The sequence below is a fragment of the Monopterus albus genome, unplaced genomic scaffold (genome assembly GCF_001952655.1).
Source record: "Monopterus albus unplaced genomic scaffold, M_albus_1.0 scaffold133.1, whole genome shotgun sequence".
Classification (NCBI taxonomy): domain Eukaryota; kingdom Metazoa; phylum Chordata; class Actinopteri; order Synbranchiformes; family Synbranchidae; genus Monopterus; species Monopterus albus.
The window spans coordinates 1,578,418-1,593,613 of NW_018128013.1; the positions used below are offsets into that span (position 1 = coordinate 1,578,418).

At 39.0% G+C, this 15,196-nt stretch overlaps 1 protein-coding gene across 1 annotated transcript in view; it reads right to left on the reverse strand.

The window, feature by feature from the left end:
- The window catches only part of cop1 (COP1 E3 ubiquitin ligase), a 25,554-nt gene extending 11,724 nt beyond the window's left edge, over positions 1 to 13,830 (reverse strand). The window contains exons 1-15 of the mRNA XM_020613369.1: positions 13,136 to 13,830; positions 12,942 to 13,001; positions 11,313 to 11,410; positions 10,535 to 10,599; positions 10,291 to 10,410; positions 5,033 to 5,101; positions 4,761 to 4,820; positions 4,420 to 4,499; positions 4,183 to 4,240; positions 3,706 to 3,820; positions 2,578 to 2,713; positions 1,943 to 2,086; positions 1,605 to 1,713; positions 1,352 to 1,433; positions 1,114 to 1,230 (exon numbers count right to left, since the gene is read on the reverse strand). Coding sequence (XP_020469025.1) covers positions 1,114 to 1,230; positions 1,352 to 1,433; positions 1,605 to 1,713; positions 1,943 to 2,086; positions 2,578 to 2,713; positions 3,706 to 3,820; positions 4,183 to 4,240; positions 4,420 to 4,499; positions 4,761 to 4,820; positions 5,033 to 5,101; positions 10,291 to 10,410; positions 10,535 to 10,599; positions 11,313 to 11,410; positions 12,942 to 13,001; positions 13,136 to 13,479 — 1,657 coding nt within the window. The 5' untranslated portion in view covers positions 13,480 to 13,830. The remainder of the gene's footprint in view (positions 1 to 1,113; positions 1,231 to 1,351; positions 1,434 to 1,604; positions 1,714 to 1,942; positions 2,087 to 2,577; positions 2,714 to 3,705; positions 3,821 to 4,182; positions 4,241 to 4,419; positions 4,500 to 4,760; positions 4,821 to 5,032; positions 5,102 to 10,290; positions 10,411 to 10,534; positions 10,600 to 11,312; positions 11,411 to 12,941; positions 13,002 to 13,135) is intronic.
- Positions 13,831 to 15,196: the final 1,366 nt, after the last annotated feature.

The window sequence follows — 15,196 nt, forward strand, 5'->3', positions numbered from 1 at the left end:
GCTGGGTAAACTGCAAACTCGTTTTTATCTCCTGTATTTCTCTGGTCATGTCGTCGAGTCTCTTGTTGTTTGTCTCCATAATTAGTTGCACGAAGCCTTTGAAGTTTTCCTGCTGTTGGTTCATCAGCGCGATGTACATCTGTTTCTGCTGATCCACAATGTCTATTACTTGCGCCGCTCTGTGATCCACTTCTTCTGCCTCCATATCCTCATTCGCTTCTGATTTATTAGCTCTTTTCCCTCTTTGAGGCATTTTAATAGTTGTGGAAATTGTTCCAAGACTTGAAAGTGTAGAAGATGTGAAAAATCGTAGATCAGACAAGAGGAGCAGTAAAGACGTCTGCTCTCGCTTGTTTAGCGAGAGCAGACGTGCAAGAGCAGCTTGACTTCTCCCCCGATAGCTCAGTTTGGCCGGACGGCCAGCTCTAGGAAGGGTTCTGGTCATCCCAAACTCTTAGGAACCTTAAGTGCAGCAGAAATTTTTTTTTGTAACCTTGGCCAGACCTGTGCCTTGCCACAATTCTGTCTCTGAGCTCTTCAGGCAGTTCCTTTGACCTCATGATTCTCATTTGCTCTGACATGCACTGTGAGCTGTAGGGTCTTATATAGACAGGTGTGTGGCTTTCCTAATCACGTCCAATCAGTATAATCAAACACAGCTGGACTCAAATGAAGGTGTAGAACCATCTTAGGGATGATCAGAAGAAATGGACAGCACCTAAGTTAAATATATGAGTGTCACAGCAAAGGGTCTGAATACTTATGACCATGTGATATTTCAGTTTTTCTTTTTTAATAAATCTGCAAAAATGTCAAAAATTCTGTGTTTTTCTGTCAATATGGGGTGCTGTGTGTACATTAATGAGGAGAAAAATGAACTTAAATGATTTTAAGGGGGTCTGAATACTTTCCGTACCCACTGTATACCGTGTTGGTGTCATGTAGATTAGAAAGTTGCCAAGAAAAATAACAACCATCTTTTGGAAATAACCACATTTCCAACAATAATTACATATTTACATATTTCTGTCAATTTAGTTCACAATCAACAGTAACATGAGGACAAAGAAGAGATGCTTGACACTCACAACCTAAAACCGATCCTAATCCTACCTGCACAGCCAAAGGCCAGATGATATCTGGAGGTCGGACTGAATTTAACACAGCACACATTGGCCTTTGCCTCAATGCTGGCCACGGAATTGTCAAGATTGGTTGACCATAACTTCACTGAAAAAGGAAAATAAAAAACAGACATTTGCCCATGGGTAGGGTGTAACACAAGCTGAAAAACTGGAAGATGATTTCCAGTATGTTTGAAAATCTGTCAGACATAATATTCTTCAGTTACCTTTAGCATCATCAGACCCAGAGGCTAAGAGCTTGGGGTCCATCAGATTGAAGTCAACACTCCAACACCTTTTTTCATGCTCCTAAAAAGAAAGCAAAGGAAACCTTACAAAAGATGTCACGACATTACTGACACAATTGGTCATTTAACTCACTCAACCTGCAAAGTCAAATATGCATTTTACCATTGCCATTTAATAACAGAATTGGATCCCTTATCATAAAAAGTGATACTCAAGACCTAATTATCATACCTGGTAGACTTTGGACCTCTGGCCGGTGAATCCATCCCACAGGATGACGGTACCCTCATAGTCACTGCTGGCTAGAAGGTTCTTATGATAGCTGCTCCAGCTGATACAGCTACAACAAACACGGCTGGGGTCACTTTCAGTTCTCAAAGAGCCACATCCTCAACAACTACTTCAGTCAGCATCTCTGACTCTGGCCGGCACAACACAGCAGCTCATGTCCAATTACAACAGTAATACGGGCACATCCTTTTTCCTGCATAGAGCAGAACCGCTGCACTGTAGGATCTGAAAGATGCCTGCACATCCCTGCTCATATGGAAAGAAAATATTTCCCCTACCTGATTTTGGAATTACAGGTCATTTCGTTGACAGGGTAGTGGATGTCCACAGCATCCTGGATCACAGTGCCGTACTCAAACACCTTGATCTTCTTGGTCACACCAGCAATGGCAAAGTAGTCACAGTCACGGTCAAACTCAATACTGAGACAGAAGTGAGAACACAGTCAGTGTGTTGCTCAAGATTATGCTGAAAAGAATTCTGTGCCGTTTATTGCAGATGTACTGATCGAGAACTGTAACACAAATCACATTATGTTGTGTATTAAAAAATAAGTCAAATATGCCAACAATACAACTGCTATGAAACCATTTTTGAGTACATATGGGAGAAACCATGGAGTTAAACTTCATAATATAATTAGAACCTGTGGGGCAAAGACAGTGATAAAACTAATTTACTGAGATTTGTGTTCCTTGTTGAAGACACATTCTGTGATGCAGTTTATATCATAAAGATATGGCACAAAATAAGCACCATCTTTGGTCTGACTTATCAACACTTAAAGAACATCATTTCTATGATTTCACCATGCAAATTAACACTTTGTTTCTCTGAATTCATAGTCTTAAGTTAATACAGATATAAAGTGCAATAAAGACAACAAGCAAATTCAGTCTTTTCCTTTTCACACCTGGAGACGATACTGGAGCCGTTATAGAGGTCACTGGCATAGGAGAGGGTGGCTAGTGGCCGCACAGAGTTGTAGCGGGTGAATTTGGACAAGCACTCCATAAAATCATCCAACTGGTTCAGGTTCCTGCCCTCATCTGAAAACACCATGCAAACAATAAAGTTACCCTTTACAAACAGCAGTGGGGGCATGAATTATATGTTGTAAAAAAAGAAAAAGAAAATATAATCATATAGAATGTTGAAGGAGCTTCTTGTCACAGTTATCAAATTGATAAAATATTTAAAACCAAAGATCTTTCTGTAATGTTTGCATTGCAGCACAAACAAATTTGGCAAAAATGGCAAATTTTACTAATAACATTTAAGGCAAAACGAGGACTTGCTGTGAACTGTATTTATGTACTTATTACCCCGTATGAATCAAACTGTCGTCTGAGATCCTCCGATAAAGGATCTCTTGGCAGTACCTAGATCAAGGCTGGTATCCAGAGGGGACAGAGCCTTTTCTGTCAAGGCTCTGCAGTTCTGGAATGCACTGGTGGAGGAGTTTAGGCTTGCTACCTCAGTATCATCTCTCAAATCCCTTCTTAAAACACACTTATTGTTTTTATGTCAAGCCAAAACTACATGCCAGGTTATTACTTTATGGTAATTCTCTGACGTAAACCTGTCGCTAATAATGAATTATGCATTTTATGCTCGTTTATTAATATTCTACTCATTTTCTTGACCTCTGTCTATTTTTGCTGTTTTTATTCCATGTTTTATTTGGAGCTTCATCCTATGAAGTAATTTGTGACTATGGTTTGGAAAAGTGCTATACAAATACAATTATTACTATTATTCTTCCAATGCTAAGAGCAGAGACTTTTCATAAGAAACACCCACTCTGTGACAGCAACAAAGGGAGATGGCGGTAAATGTGGTCCTCATTAAATAGTAACTTTAGCAAGAACGCCGGGTGACACAAACACCATCAATCTATCCTTTGAGGTAAAATATACAGTTCTAAGAAATGAAGCCTTACTTTCATCGTCTAGTCCAAACTGTCCAATAATCGATACAGGATCAGAACAACAGATAGTTATCCAACTGTTTCTAGTCAAATACTTTGCAGTATTAGCACCTGTGATGCGGGACATTTTGTTGGAGAAGTAGCACTGCTCCAGATCCTCAAAATGAGCCATCAGCCTCTTTCTTCTCGAGGCCAAGGTGCTGTTGTACCAGGTCTGCCTTTTTCCCTGGAAAAATACATACACAGGAGTTTAAGAGTACAGATGCTTGCTAATACATGCTAACATTTATTCTCATTTAGTTTTTTTGAGAATGCGTGTGTTTTTTGTCAATATTAAAATAATATAGTTAACACTTGGCAGACCTTTAGCTTAATATCCACAACTTGTGCACTAAGATATATTTTAGAAATCACAGAGAAAGCGCTCACATTCCTCTAAGACAAAACTAATTAAACAATTAGAATAAAACTGAACAAGATGAAAGAAACAAACAGATGCAGCTATCAAACAGGGTAAGAAATGACTTTATTAAACCCCATGCAAAACAAGAAAACACACACACAGCCAAATATGTTTCTCTGACTTACCTGGGCTGCTCCTCCAAATCCTGGAGGCTGGCTATAGTCTGGTGGCTCAATGATACAGCTACTCAACAGACAGACAAACATATGAGCCACACTACAACATCTTAACTATATAGTATGTGCTTTGATCTGTTTAACAAAGTAGCTGCTTTAAAAGACAATAGAGAGCAAAAGGCAAAACATTTTCATGCTCGTTTCCTGCATAGATATAATTTGTCAGAACACAGAGGTCAGCTGTACCTGGATGCTGGTGAGGGAGCCTCAACATTAGGCACTGTACACTCTGCCTCCATAACTGGGGAACATAACCCACTCATTTCCTGGAAAATACAAACATGTAATCTCAAGTTGTGACAATCAGTGGCTCCCACTTGTTTTGTAGTTATAAAGAGCACCTTTTCTGTGATTTCTTATCTAATTTATACACATACTTTTATTTTCTGAAACAGAAAATAAAAGTATGTGTATATTGTGTCTGTGTTCAAGACTGACATATGACCCAGAGTTTTGAAACAAACAGCAGCAACAGAGCCAAATCAGCAACCAAACTACAACAAATAACATACAGTTGGTTTCTTTACCTCAACTCGCTTAATGTCCTCTTCGAGAAAGTTGATCTCTTTCTGCAGTTGCTCCAGTTGCTGTTGACAAAGACACAAACAGAGAAGTATACCAGCTGTGAGTCTTTCTTTTAAATTCATATGAGTATATCTCATTTTATTTACAATTTAAAACTTTATAAAGATGAGATTTCTCCAATACATATATTTCTGAAAATAGCACTGTGATGCCAACTGAATGCTCTTTGCAAAGCAGTGCAAGAGCATTCTTATGTTTATAAAAACAACAGTACTTCTCTCTTGTTTCTCCTGGCTTCTTTAAGGAACTCCATGAGGATCTGTCTCTGAGCTGCTTGAGATTCCTAGTGGAAAGACAGAGTATCACAAACAAGTGCAAACGAAGCCACAGAATACCTTTGCTAATTCACGGAAAAGCTAAGATTGTTTAAAAATGTTTAGTTCTCAGTGGAAAAATAAAACAAACATGTAGAACATTTGACGATCTTTTATGAAACAAGCAAAATGGTGAATAAAAAGGAATTCTATAGATCATGACAAATGCATACATGCTTAGATTCACACTGACACACATAAACAGTCGTATTTGCACTTTCATTCAGAGTAAAGCACTGCAAGCTAAACTGACATGTAGAGACATAACATGTGGGCAGTTCAAATTTTTGAAGTAATTTAATGACAGTTTTATGCATTTGGGCATATGAGACTATGCTGCCTAAACCAAACACCACCACCGTGACATCTGGAAGTGCTCATCTCATTTCTCTTTTTAGCAAAAGCAGGCACATGATGTTATTCAACTCGGCTAAAGGAAACAATCCCAAACCCAAAGGTTTACGACAGTTAGAAGACAACTGTTGACAACTGTGGCTAGAAGCTTCGCGTGCTCTGAATGCCTACCCTACCATAACAAAATTAACCAAGGGCAGGAAGTTGAGTCATAGTCTGGACTGAAGCGCATGCTTGGCCATTTCTTTATGCAGTCTCAACTAGTAGAAACACCACAAAAGGCAAAGTTTCAGCAACAAATGCATGTTTTTCAATGTAGGTTCCTTTTAAGGCACTAGCCTTTATAAAAACAAAAGAGCAGCTCCACCTCCAAAATTTAAAAGATAGGACTGGAACCTCTAATCACTCTCAAAATCGATAGATAACATCTTTAATACACAAGGTCTCATATCTATCCATCTATATCTATATAACTTAATATGACAAGTTATTAATATAACAGTTTGTTTACACTGATAATAACAGATCAATATTTCCAATCACATTTGGCTAAAAAAAAAATATATGTGACAAAACTTGCAATTTATAAGGTTAAAAAGCTGCTGAAGTTGCACTGCCTTGCAACATCTGCAAAAACAGCTGCATCCCTTACAAAAGTGTGAATATGATGCGGCCAAATAAAAATAAATACCTGCATAACATCTAAAATACTTAAGTCACAACTGATAAAGAAAAATTAACTGGCTGAACAAATACTGCTACAATCAGACAGAGTGAAACTAAACATATCCACAGGCAAATCATTTGACAAATACAAGAACACTGGCTCATTTGCTTTAATACACAAATCTGAATCCTTCAATACACCAAACTGGAAAGTAGCTATGACTCATGGGCAATTAGGAACATGCTGACCGACGCCAAGGGATCTAGAATCTGAATTGAGACTAAAGACAACAAGGTACATGGGTGTTAATGGTCGTCATACGCTGCAAGAGGTTACAAAGCAACTGAAGCTTACAAATGCACATTTACATTTCAGGGGTGAGATGGCATTTACTGCTGCCCCCCCCAAAAAATAAACAAAAAAACGGGGGAAGAGTTTCAGACCATAACCGTGTAACTCATGATGTCCTCACAGTATTACACTCAACATTAGGAAAGCCTCCAAACATGTAACAGTGTTTCCCCTAGAAAACCTTTCAGGTATGGGAGCAAGAGGATGACAGAGATTTGCCGCACCAAAATGTTTGGTTATTTACTTCTTGTGCAACACAAGACAGTTGGTTTGTAATTACCATGTTAAGGGCAGGTAAAACAAGGAGAGTATTACTAAGATGTATTTATTGCACAGAGATAACTGTGAAAGCTACCAGTTTCTTCAGAATCTAAGAAGTTAGAACAATCTTTAAGAAAAATAAAAATTGTTAATAATAATGATAATAATAATACTACAGGCATGGTGGGCCGCCATGCTTGTATTATTATAGGGGAAACACTGCGTCACTTCACCAAACAAAGGTCATTAAATCCTTACGATCAATACAATTTGTTCTGTGTTGAAGAAGAAAAATAAAAACATGAACGTGTGGAAGTCACACGGTAGTCCACACAACTATGACTACAATGATTTAATCCCAGCCCTTGATTTCTCACACCAGTGGCTACAGTCAGAACAGTATGACATGCTGATTGCACAATCTGTGAACACTGCGTGCACTAAAGGTCTCACCCTTCCACCCAAATTCCTGATGTAGTAGCTCTGCTCCACTGATGACTGTTGATGTCTACTGACAGCACTTTCTGGTGAAGTGTGCATTTAAACCACACAGGGGGAACACCATGAGTCTTGCCCAAATATATAACATATGTCAAGCACTGTGCTTCCAAAAACCTGTATATAGATTATAGAAACATTCTACTGAAGTATTTTTTCTTTGGGTATCTTTTGTACCCACCTCAAGGCAGGTTCTGATTACAGGAGCTTATGTGAACACTTTACAGGTACAGTGTGAACTCTGCTGAGCTGCTTGTAGGAAATGATAAGTTCATACTTGTTTGAAATGTTTAAAGAAATAAGTATAAGCATGTCCCTGCATTTGCACTAAGGCTCTATGAATCAAAAAGAGAAACAAAGGACTTCTGAAACCGCAACAAAGCAGTGAGACAACAGGTTAGTGCAGTCTAAAGGTTTGAATTGTAAAGGAGGAAAGGGTCAGTGCCATGTCTACAAGGTACTGATTTACTGCACGAGCAATTTTGTCATAAACACATCAGCTCTTTTGATAAGGTTCTCTCAAAAGAGTGCATCTAGCTATACGCCAACCAAACAGACATACTGTATCAGTATCACCCAGTATCAGTGGGTGTTTGAGAGAAAGCTACAGATTGACATGTATGGTTGACAGTGAGAAAGTTGAAGGTGTTGTAATGTAGTGGATATGTTGGCAATTCAAGAGCAGACAGTGAAAAGTGCAAATCCATTTTAAAAATGTTTAGGATTTTGTGCCTATGTGCCTACTGTCATTGTCAGAGTGCTGATGTAACAGACCTGAAGTCAACAGGCTAGAATGAGGCCCCCACTTTTCTTTTCCTGCGACAGTCACAGTGACTGACAAAAACAAGAAAAAAGGCACTGATGTGCCAGACTAGGTTTTGTTGCATTCACCAAGTGTGCCAGTCTAACACATACAACATCAACAGTTGTCAGGAAACACACATACCCATGTCAATCATCAACAACTCTTGCCTCTTTGAACACAGCCTGAAGCATCTTCTTGCAAAATCATCAGCACTATTTACAGTCAGGTCCATAAATATTGGGACATCAACACAATTCTAACATTTTTGGCTCTATACACCACCACAATGGATTTGAAATGAAACGAACAAGATGTGCTTTAACTGCAGACTGTCAGCTTTAATTTGAAGGTATTTACATCCAAATCAGGTGAACGGTGTAGGAATTACAAGTTTGCATCAGAGAGATAGTAAAAACATTAGACGTGGTCAAAACAACTGTTTGGAACATTCTTAAAAAGAAAGAACGCACCGGTGAGCCCAGCAACACCAAAAGACCCGGAAGACCACGGAAAACAACTGTGGTGGATGACCGAAGAATTCTTTCCCTGGTGAAGAAAACACCCTTCACAACAGTTGGCCAGATCAAGAACACTCTCCAGGAGGTAGGTGTATGTGTATCAAAGTCAACAATCAAGAGAAGACTTCACCAGAGTGAATACAGAGGGTTCACCGCAAGATGTAAACCATTGGTGAGCTCCAAAAACAGAAAGGCCAGATTAGAGTTTGCCAAACAACATCTAAAAAAGCCTTCACAGTTCTGGAACAACATCCTATGGACAGATGAGACCAAGATCAACTTGTACCAGAGTGATGGGAAGAGAAGAGTATGGAGAAGGAAAGGAACTGCTCATGATCCTAAGCATACCACGTCATCAGTGAAGCATGGTGGTGGTAGTGTCATGGCGTGGGCATGTATGGCTGCCAATGGAACTGGTTCTCTTGTATTTATTGATGATGTGACTGCTGACAAAAGCAGCAGGATGAATTCTGAAGTGTTTCGGGCAATATTATCTGCTCATATTCAGCCAAATGCTTCAGAACTCATTGGACGGCGCTTCACAGTGCAGATGGACAATGACCCAAAGCATACTGCAAAAGCAACCAAAGAGTTTTTTAAGGGAAAGAAGTGGAATGTTATGCAATGGCCAAGTCAATCATCTGACCTGAATCCGATTGAGCATGCATTTCACTTGCTGAAGACAAAACTGAAGGGAAAATGCCCCAAGAACAAGCAGGAACTGAAGACAGTTGCAGTAGAGGCCTGGCAGAGCATCACCAGGGATGAAACCCAGCGTCTGGTGATGTCTATGCGTTCCAGACTTCAGGCTGTAATTGACTGCAAAGGATTTGCAACCAAGTATTAAAAAGTGAAAGTTTGATTTATGATTATTATTCTGTCCCATTACTTTTGGTTCCTTAACAAGTGGGAGGCACATATGCAAACTGTTGTAATTCTTACACCGTTCACCTGATTTGGATGTAAATACCCTCAAATTAAAGCTGACAGTCTGCAGTTAAAGCACATCTTGTTCGTTTCATTTTAAATCCATTGTGGTGGTGTATAGAGCCAAAAATGTTAGAATTGTGTCGATGTCCCAATATTTATGGACCTGACTGTATATGACATACTACAACTGTTGAATAATGTAGTTCCCAGAAGTCACTGCTCTTGCTGCCCCGTCCAATAGGACTGTATTTACAACTCCTCAGACTGTATAAAAGCCAGTTAGATGCCTTAAATGACTTCCTTTACCATGTGCCTCAAGAAAACTTTTACTTTTTAAAATTATTCTATCTTCTATACATTATTGACTATATTCTTGGTTTCATGATAAATGATTATGGTCCAAAATGTATCCAGTGTACAGGTGCGGGGGCCAAGGAAACAGACTAAAACCCAGCATCTTCCTGATGTGAGGTGACAGTTTTAACCAGCGACTGTGCCACTCATTGTTCAATGTAACATACAAGCACTGATCCACCACAATCATGTGGTCACTTTAATTCTTTTGTACAGTTTATGTGGTCAAACACAATCCCAACGTATTCTTCACTCCAATTAACTTTTGTGAATCTGAATCTGTTTCTGTATCTGACTCTAATATTCATCATTAAACCTTTCCTCCTGGAACAATGTGAAGATAAACAGCCAAAATGCAATAACTGGCTAGGATCAAAGAATACAAATTGCATGTGCGATGGCCCAAAGTCCCTTACTTACTGCCTCCAGCTGCTTCTTCTTTTGAACGAGGAGCTCCAGCATCAGATTGACATTTGCCAGGTCCAAGTTCTCTTGGTCAGGACTCAGCACATCCTGGAAAACCTGCCACCTGGACCCATTCTAAAGCCAGAGACATTGACCAGTAACAAATAATGAATTTTCCTTTAAGGCAAGAGTGAAAATCAGAGGCTAAAGGATTTGCAGAAAGGGAAAAACAAAGTGGCTATGTGTGTGTTTAACTTACAGGATGATCTAATTTTAGTCTCTTCTCCTCCGACCTTTGCTTCTGTTTAAGGATCAGTTCATTTACTGGAACAGAGGAGGAAGGGACAGACAAGGGGTAAATGAGAGAATTCGGCAGTTTTGAATGCATACAGATGATTTACACTGTAGTTTTTACACTTTCTTCTTCATCATGTTAGAAGATAAACTGGGTCATTCATAAGTGAACTTCACACTTTAACCTAAATTAATGTCTTCTGCATTTGGAATCTTTTATAACCAAGCAATCTGCTGAGCTTGTAGTTAGAACTTTTATAAGGTTTTTTTGGATTAAAAACACTGAAAAGTTTCACTTTTGAAAGGCAGTTAATATTCAAAACATGTTGGGACAGCTTTAATATGCGAGCTAAGCAGCATATAATAAGTATTTGGTCAAATATTTCTCACTGATATGTTTAAAGTCTTGACGAGACAAAAAGTTTTCCTTCTTTTGCAGACCATCATTCTCACTCACTTGAATTTTAACTTAATTAGAAAAGAGCCTGCCCTTTGTGTTTTGCAGTACAAACACTTTATAATGTCAGACAAAAAGATTTCAAATGATTTGATCATTACACAGCACAACATGGTCACTTTGCACCAAGCTAACTTGACTAGCACCATAGAAAAAGGTTCATTACAGAGTTTTGGGGGGGTGGGGGCAGGGGATGGCGCGGGTGTCAACAGAGAAATAGGAAAAGAGCAAAGAAGGTCAACTTTAATATGAAACAAACCTTGGTGTTCTGATTTGTTATACCTACCAAGAAAGTTTGGGTACAGTTGATCCACGTTATCAACAGTATAGTTGCACTTGGGACATCTGTTGTTGTCCTCGAGGCTCTGGCGGATACACTTGAAACTGCAGGAAGGAGGAAAAAACTGAATAAGTAGAAATAAATGGCACAGTACAAGGAAATGTAAAACAACAACACAGTGACAGTCTGAGTTTCCAGCAATTAAATGATGTCTAGGGCTGCAGCAACTAATTGATAAAAATCAATAATTAAACAGTTGGCAACGAATTTAATTATGGATTAGTTGGGTCTAGTCCTGTAGCTGTGTGAGACAGCTGGGTCAGTGACTGGTGCCTGCATCAGTGAGACATATAACATCTGAGAAGCAGTGGATGGCACTGAGCATGGTTACAGCAGAGAAGAGGGGACAACCAATTCTTCTAAAGTTTGGGAGCACTTCATTTTACAATCGGAAGGAAGGCTGTCCAGTGCAACTATGCAAAACGTATCTGCTGTGGCAGGGGAGCATGACATGTTAGAGTTGCAGAATAAGGGGATCTGGAGCTAAGTAAGTCATACATTTTAGTTAAAAATGTAAGAAATTATCAAACTAAAATGATCATGTACCTGATTTTAAGTAACATGGTTACCTAGCCTATTTTATAATGGTAATTATATATTTAGAAACACAACCTTGGGCTGTACTAATACCAGGTGCAAAATGCATTTGAGTTTGTGTTGCATTCATGTAAACACGAAACAAATGTAAACAGGTAAGCATTACACTGAGCAGCTACAACATAAAAGCCACTAGGTGGGTTAAATGCTGTGGTGGACGGGGGTCGGCATGAGCGCTCTGCAGCCAGCTCTCATATACTGTGTGTCGACCACAGCCAGCATTAAATGTTTCCCATGCTGTCTCTCCACCACAACATTAAAACCACCAGGCAGATTTAATGTGTATAATAAATGCAAAAAGCAATAAGTTTACCAAGTTAAATTTATGTGTTCAGGAACACCGATGACACAAGCTAGTTCATGAGGAATGTACAGAGTACACAGGCTAAGAGTAAACGTGTTGAGGATTGTTTAGGCATACTCAAATGTATTAACAGGTCACCAGCAGTAGTCATGTGTGCACTTGAACACAATGTTTTATGAAAACAAATGATTTTAAAAACCAACATTTTAGTGTTTTTTGTTAACACTGAAAGGACATATTGCACACTTTATAAAAGTTATGTTCTTGAGCAAATAATTTTATTTTTGTTAAATAATGCACTGCACAGAAACATTGTGAATACATTGTTTAAATGAATGCATCTGTAAAACATACAAGTCCAGCTTCTCTATTTGCACTGCTCTATTCTGATTTTGTAAATGCAATGTTTTAATAAAATAGTTTATACTTCCCTTTCACTACCCGTTTAAATTATTTTAATATGAACACCAACAACGATCTTGTTTGACACCGGTGTCTCTGTCCCATTCTGAGACAAACTCATAATCACTGGTACACGTAGTGTGCACACTTATTACTGTTGACAAGTCTTCTTCAGTTGTTATTCTGAACATCTGACATACAAGAGACTGATTTCTTTTCTTTGCTGGATGTTTCCAACTCTCATGCTGCCTCTGTTACAACTGAACACTTACCAGAAACTGTGCCCGCACTTTGTCATGTGCGCCTCTTCTATCATTTCGAAGCAAATGGGACTGGAAAAACAGACAAAACCAAGTCAAACCTCGGCTCTTAAACTTCTGCAAAACTGACAGTTAAGCATTCAATGGCCTGCAATCACAGAACATTTTCAAAAAGTAGTTTTCACGGCCACTCCACAGAAACTAACCAGACAAAATCGTTGCTTTTATCTTCATATGAATTCAAGAGACCGTTGTATAAGGGTGCTTGATGGAGGGATTTCTTTTTGCTGGATGAGGACGCAGAGGGTCTGCTTAGAGAAGCAAAACCGCCCCGGGACGACGGCACGGCCGCTAAAGTTGGCACCGACAAGCTGCTCTCGCCGGCTGCTGCCAAGGTCCGAGTGGGCACAACATTTCCAGAATTATTACCATTACTTGTGATAGCGTTGCTCCCACCGCCACCGTTTGTGCTCCCCGTGCCAGTGCTACTTGTGCTAGGCACTGAACTTTCCCCAGCAGCACTTTGCTGCGGCCGGTTGTTTGACATCATAGAAGGCCGACAAGAAACACCCCAAAATCCGCTACGCTGCTGTTCAAAGCATCCGGACAGTGCTGTTATTAGGCTACTTTAGCAGGCTGGCTAGCTAGTTGGCTGGCTTGCAACATGCTAGCATCCTGAGAGAAAGCAAGTGCTCAAACGTCCAGCGTATGTAGACTTGTTCGTTGATGTCTGCTTCTCTTTTGTCACTGGCGGCTTATCGGAAAATCACTGTCATATAAAGGACACGGACACTGAAACGGACAGTAATACAAGCACAAGTGCGTTGTCTAGCGCATTAGCCGGTTAGCTACAAAGAGGAATCTCTTGAGTTTCCTCGATTACCCAAGAACCCACTGTGCTCCTGGCTTTTAAATGCCGCCCCTTAGCGACATGGAGTTCAACTGCAGTTGTGGAAATATCACTTGTTAGTGCTATTTTTTCGTATTGTTTGTCTGTGTTACCGTAACAGTTTTCAGTTTTTCTTGACAAATTCGTTATTTAATTAGAATCAGCAAAAGTACAGCTTATGCCCAATAACCAGAACAACAGACATCCCTGTTATTCAGTCTCACACAACAGGGCTGTAAAATCAGAATCAGAATCAGCTTTACTGGCCAGGTGTGTCGGACACACGAGGAATTTGACTCTGGTACTTCGGCTCTCAATGTGTATGTACATATCCCCATGCAAGGGGCAAGTAAACAGTAAACCAGCTGGTTAAAACATCATTTCTAATAATACTTTGTAAGCAGTGCGTTTTTTAGCTCTAGCTTGTGGTGTGATTTAGGCCACTAGAATTCAATATATCCACTCCATTTATGTCATCAAACTGGATAATGAAATGATGAATATAGGTTTAGGCTATTTTTGACCTTGGAAACAAGATACAGCACATGACAATCACTCATCAATAATCAGTCAAACTCAAAGGTGCACTCAGTAGCTTCTCTCTGATGTTAAAATATCAGAAAAGGCAAAAACTTTTGGTTTAACATTATTTTGTCACAGAGAATAAATCCAATACACCAACTCAAACAACAACCTACAGCCATATAACTGAGGTCAAACCCAAATTAACAAAATCCTAGTCTCAACAAAAACAAAAACAAGAAGAAAGGTTTTTATTATAGTGCTAATAGTTTACATTTCCTTTGCTATTTTTTATTTTCCTGGCCACTCAACTGCTTTGTAAATTCATCCTCAGAACAATAGTTTTGGATGGAAATCACTTTTTGCATTCATTTTCTTTAAATGTGGTCATGTCTGTGCTAAATAATTACTTCTCATTACACAGAAATTCACAATATAAACTTGGGAGAAACAATAACAGCAACAAAACTGTATATAGTTCTATACCATATATGGAAACTAATCAATATGTCACCCATCAGTGTAAGAGAAATCCCATCAATATTTAAAGCAAACTTGATAGCCCCATAGTAACAGTTAATAAAAATCAATGGTATACTTTATATTTAACACATTAATCACCTTAAACTGACAAATCCCTTTAAGAAAGCTTATATGAACATTATATTAATATCTCAGCATATCAAAAAGAACCTTAAGGCATTTTTAAGCACCATTGACTCAAAGGTTCATTTTGTAATACTCTACAGATAAGCTAATAACTTATGTCTACTATAAAAATACAGTGTTTCCGCATGCTTGTGATTTTAATCCCCCAGTTGCCTTTATATCAAAAACAAGCAAGGTCTAGGTCACA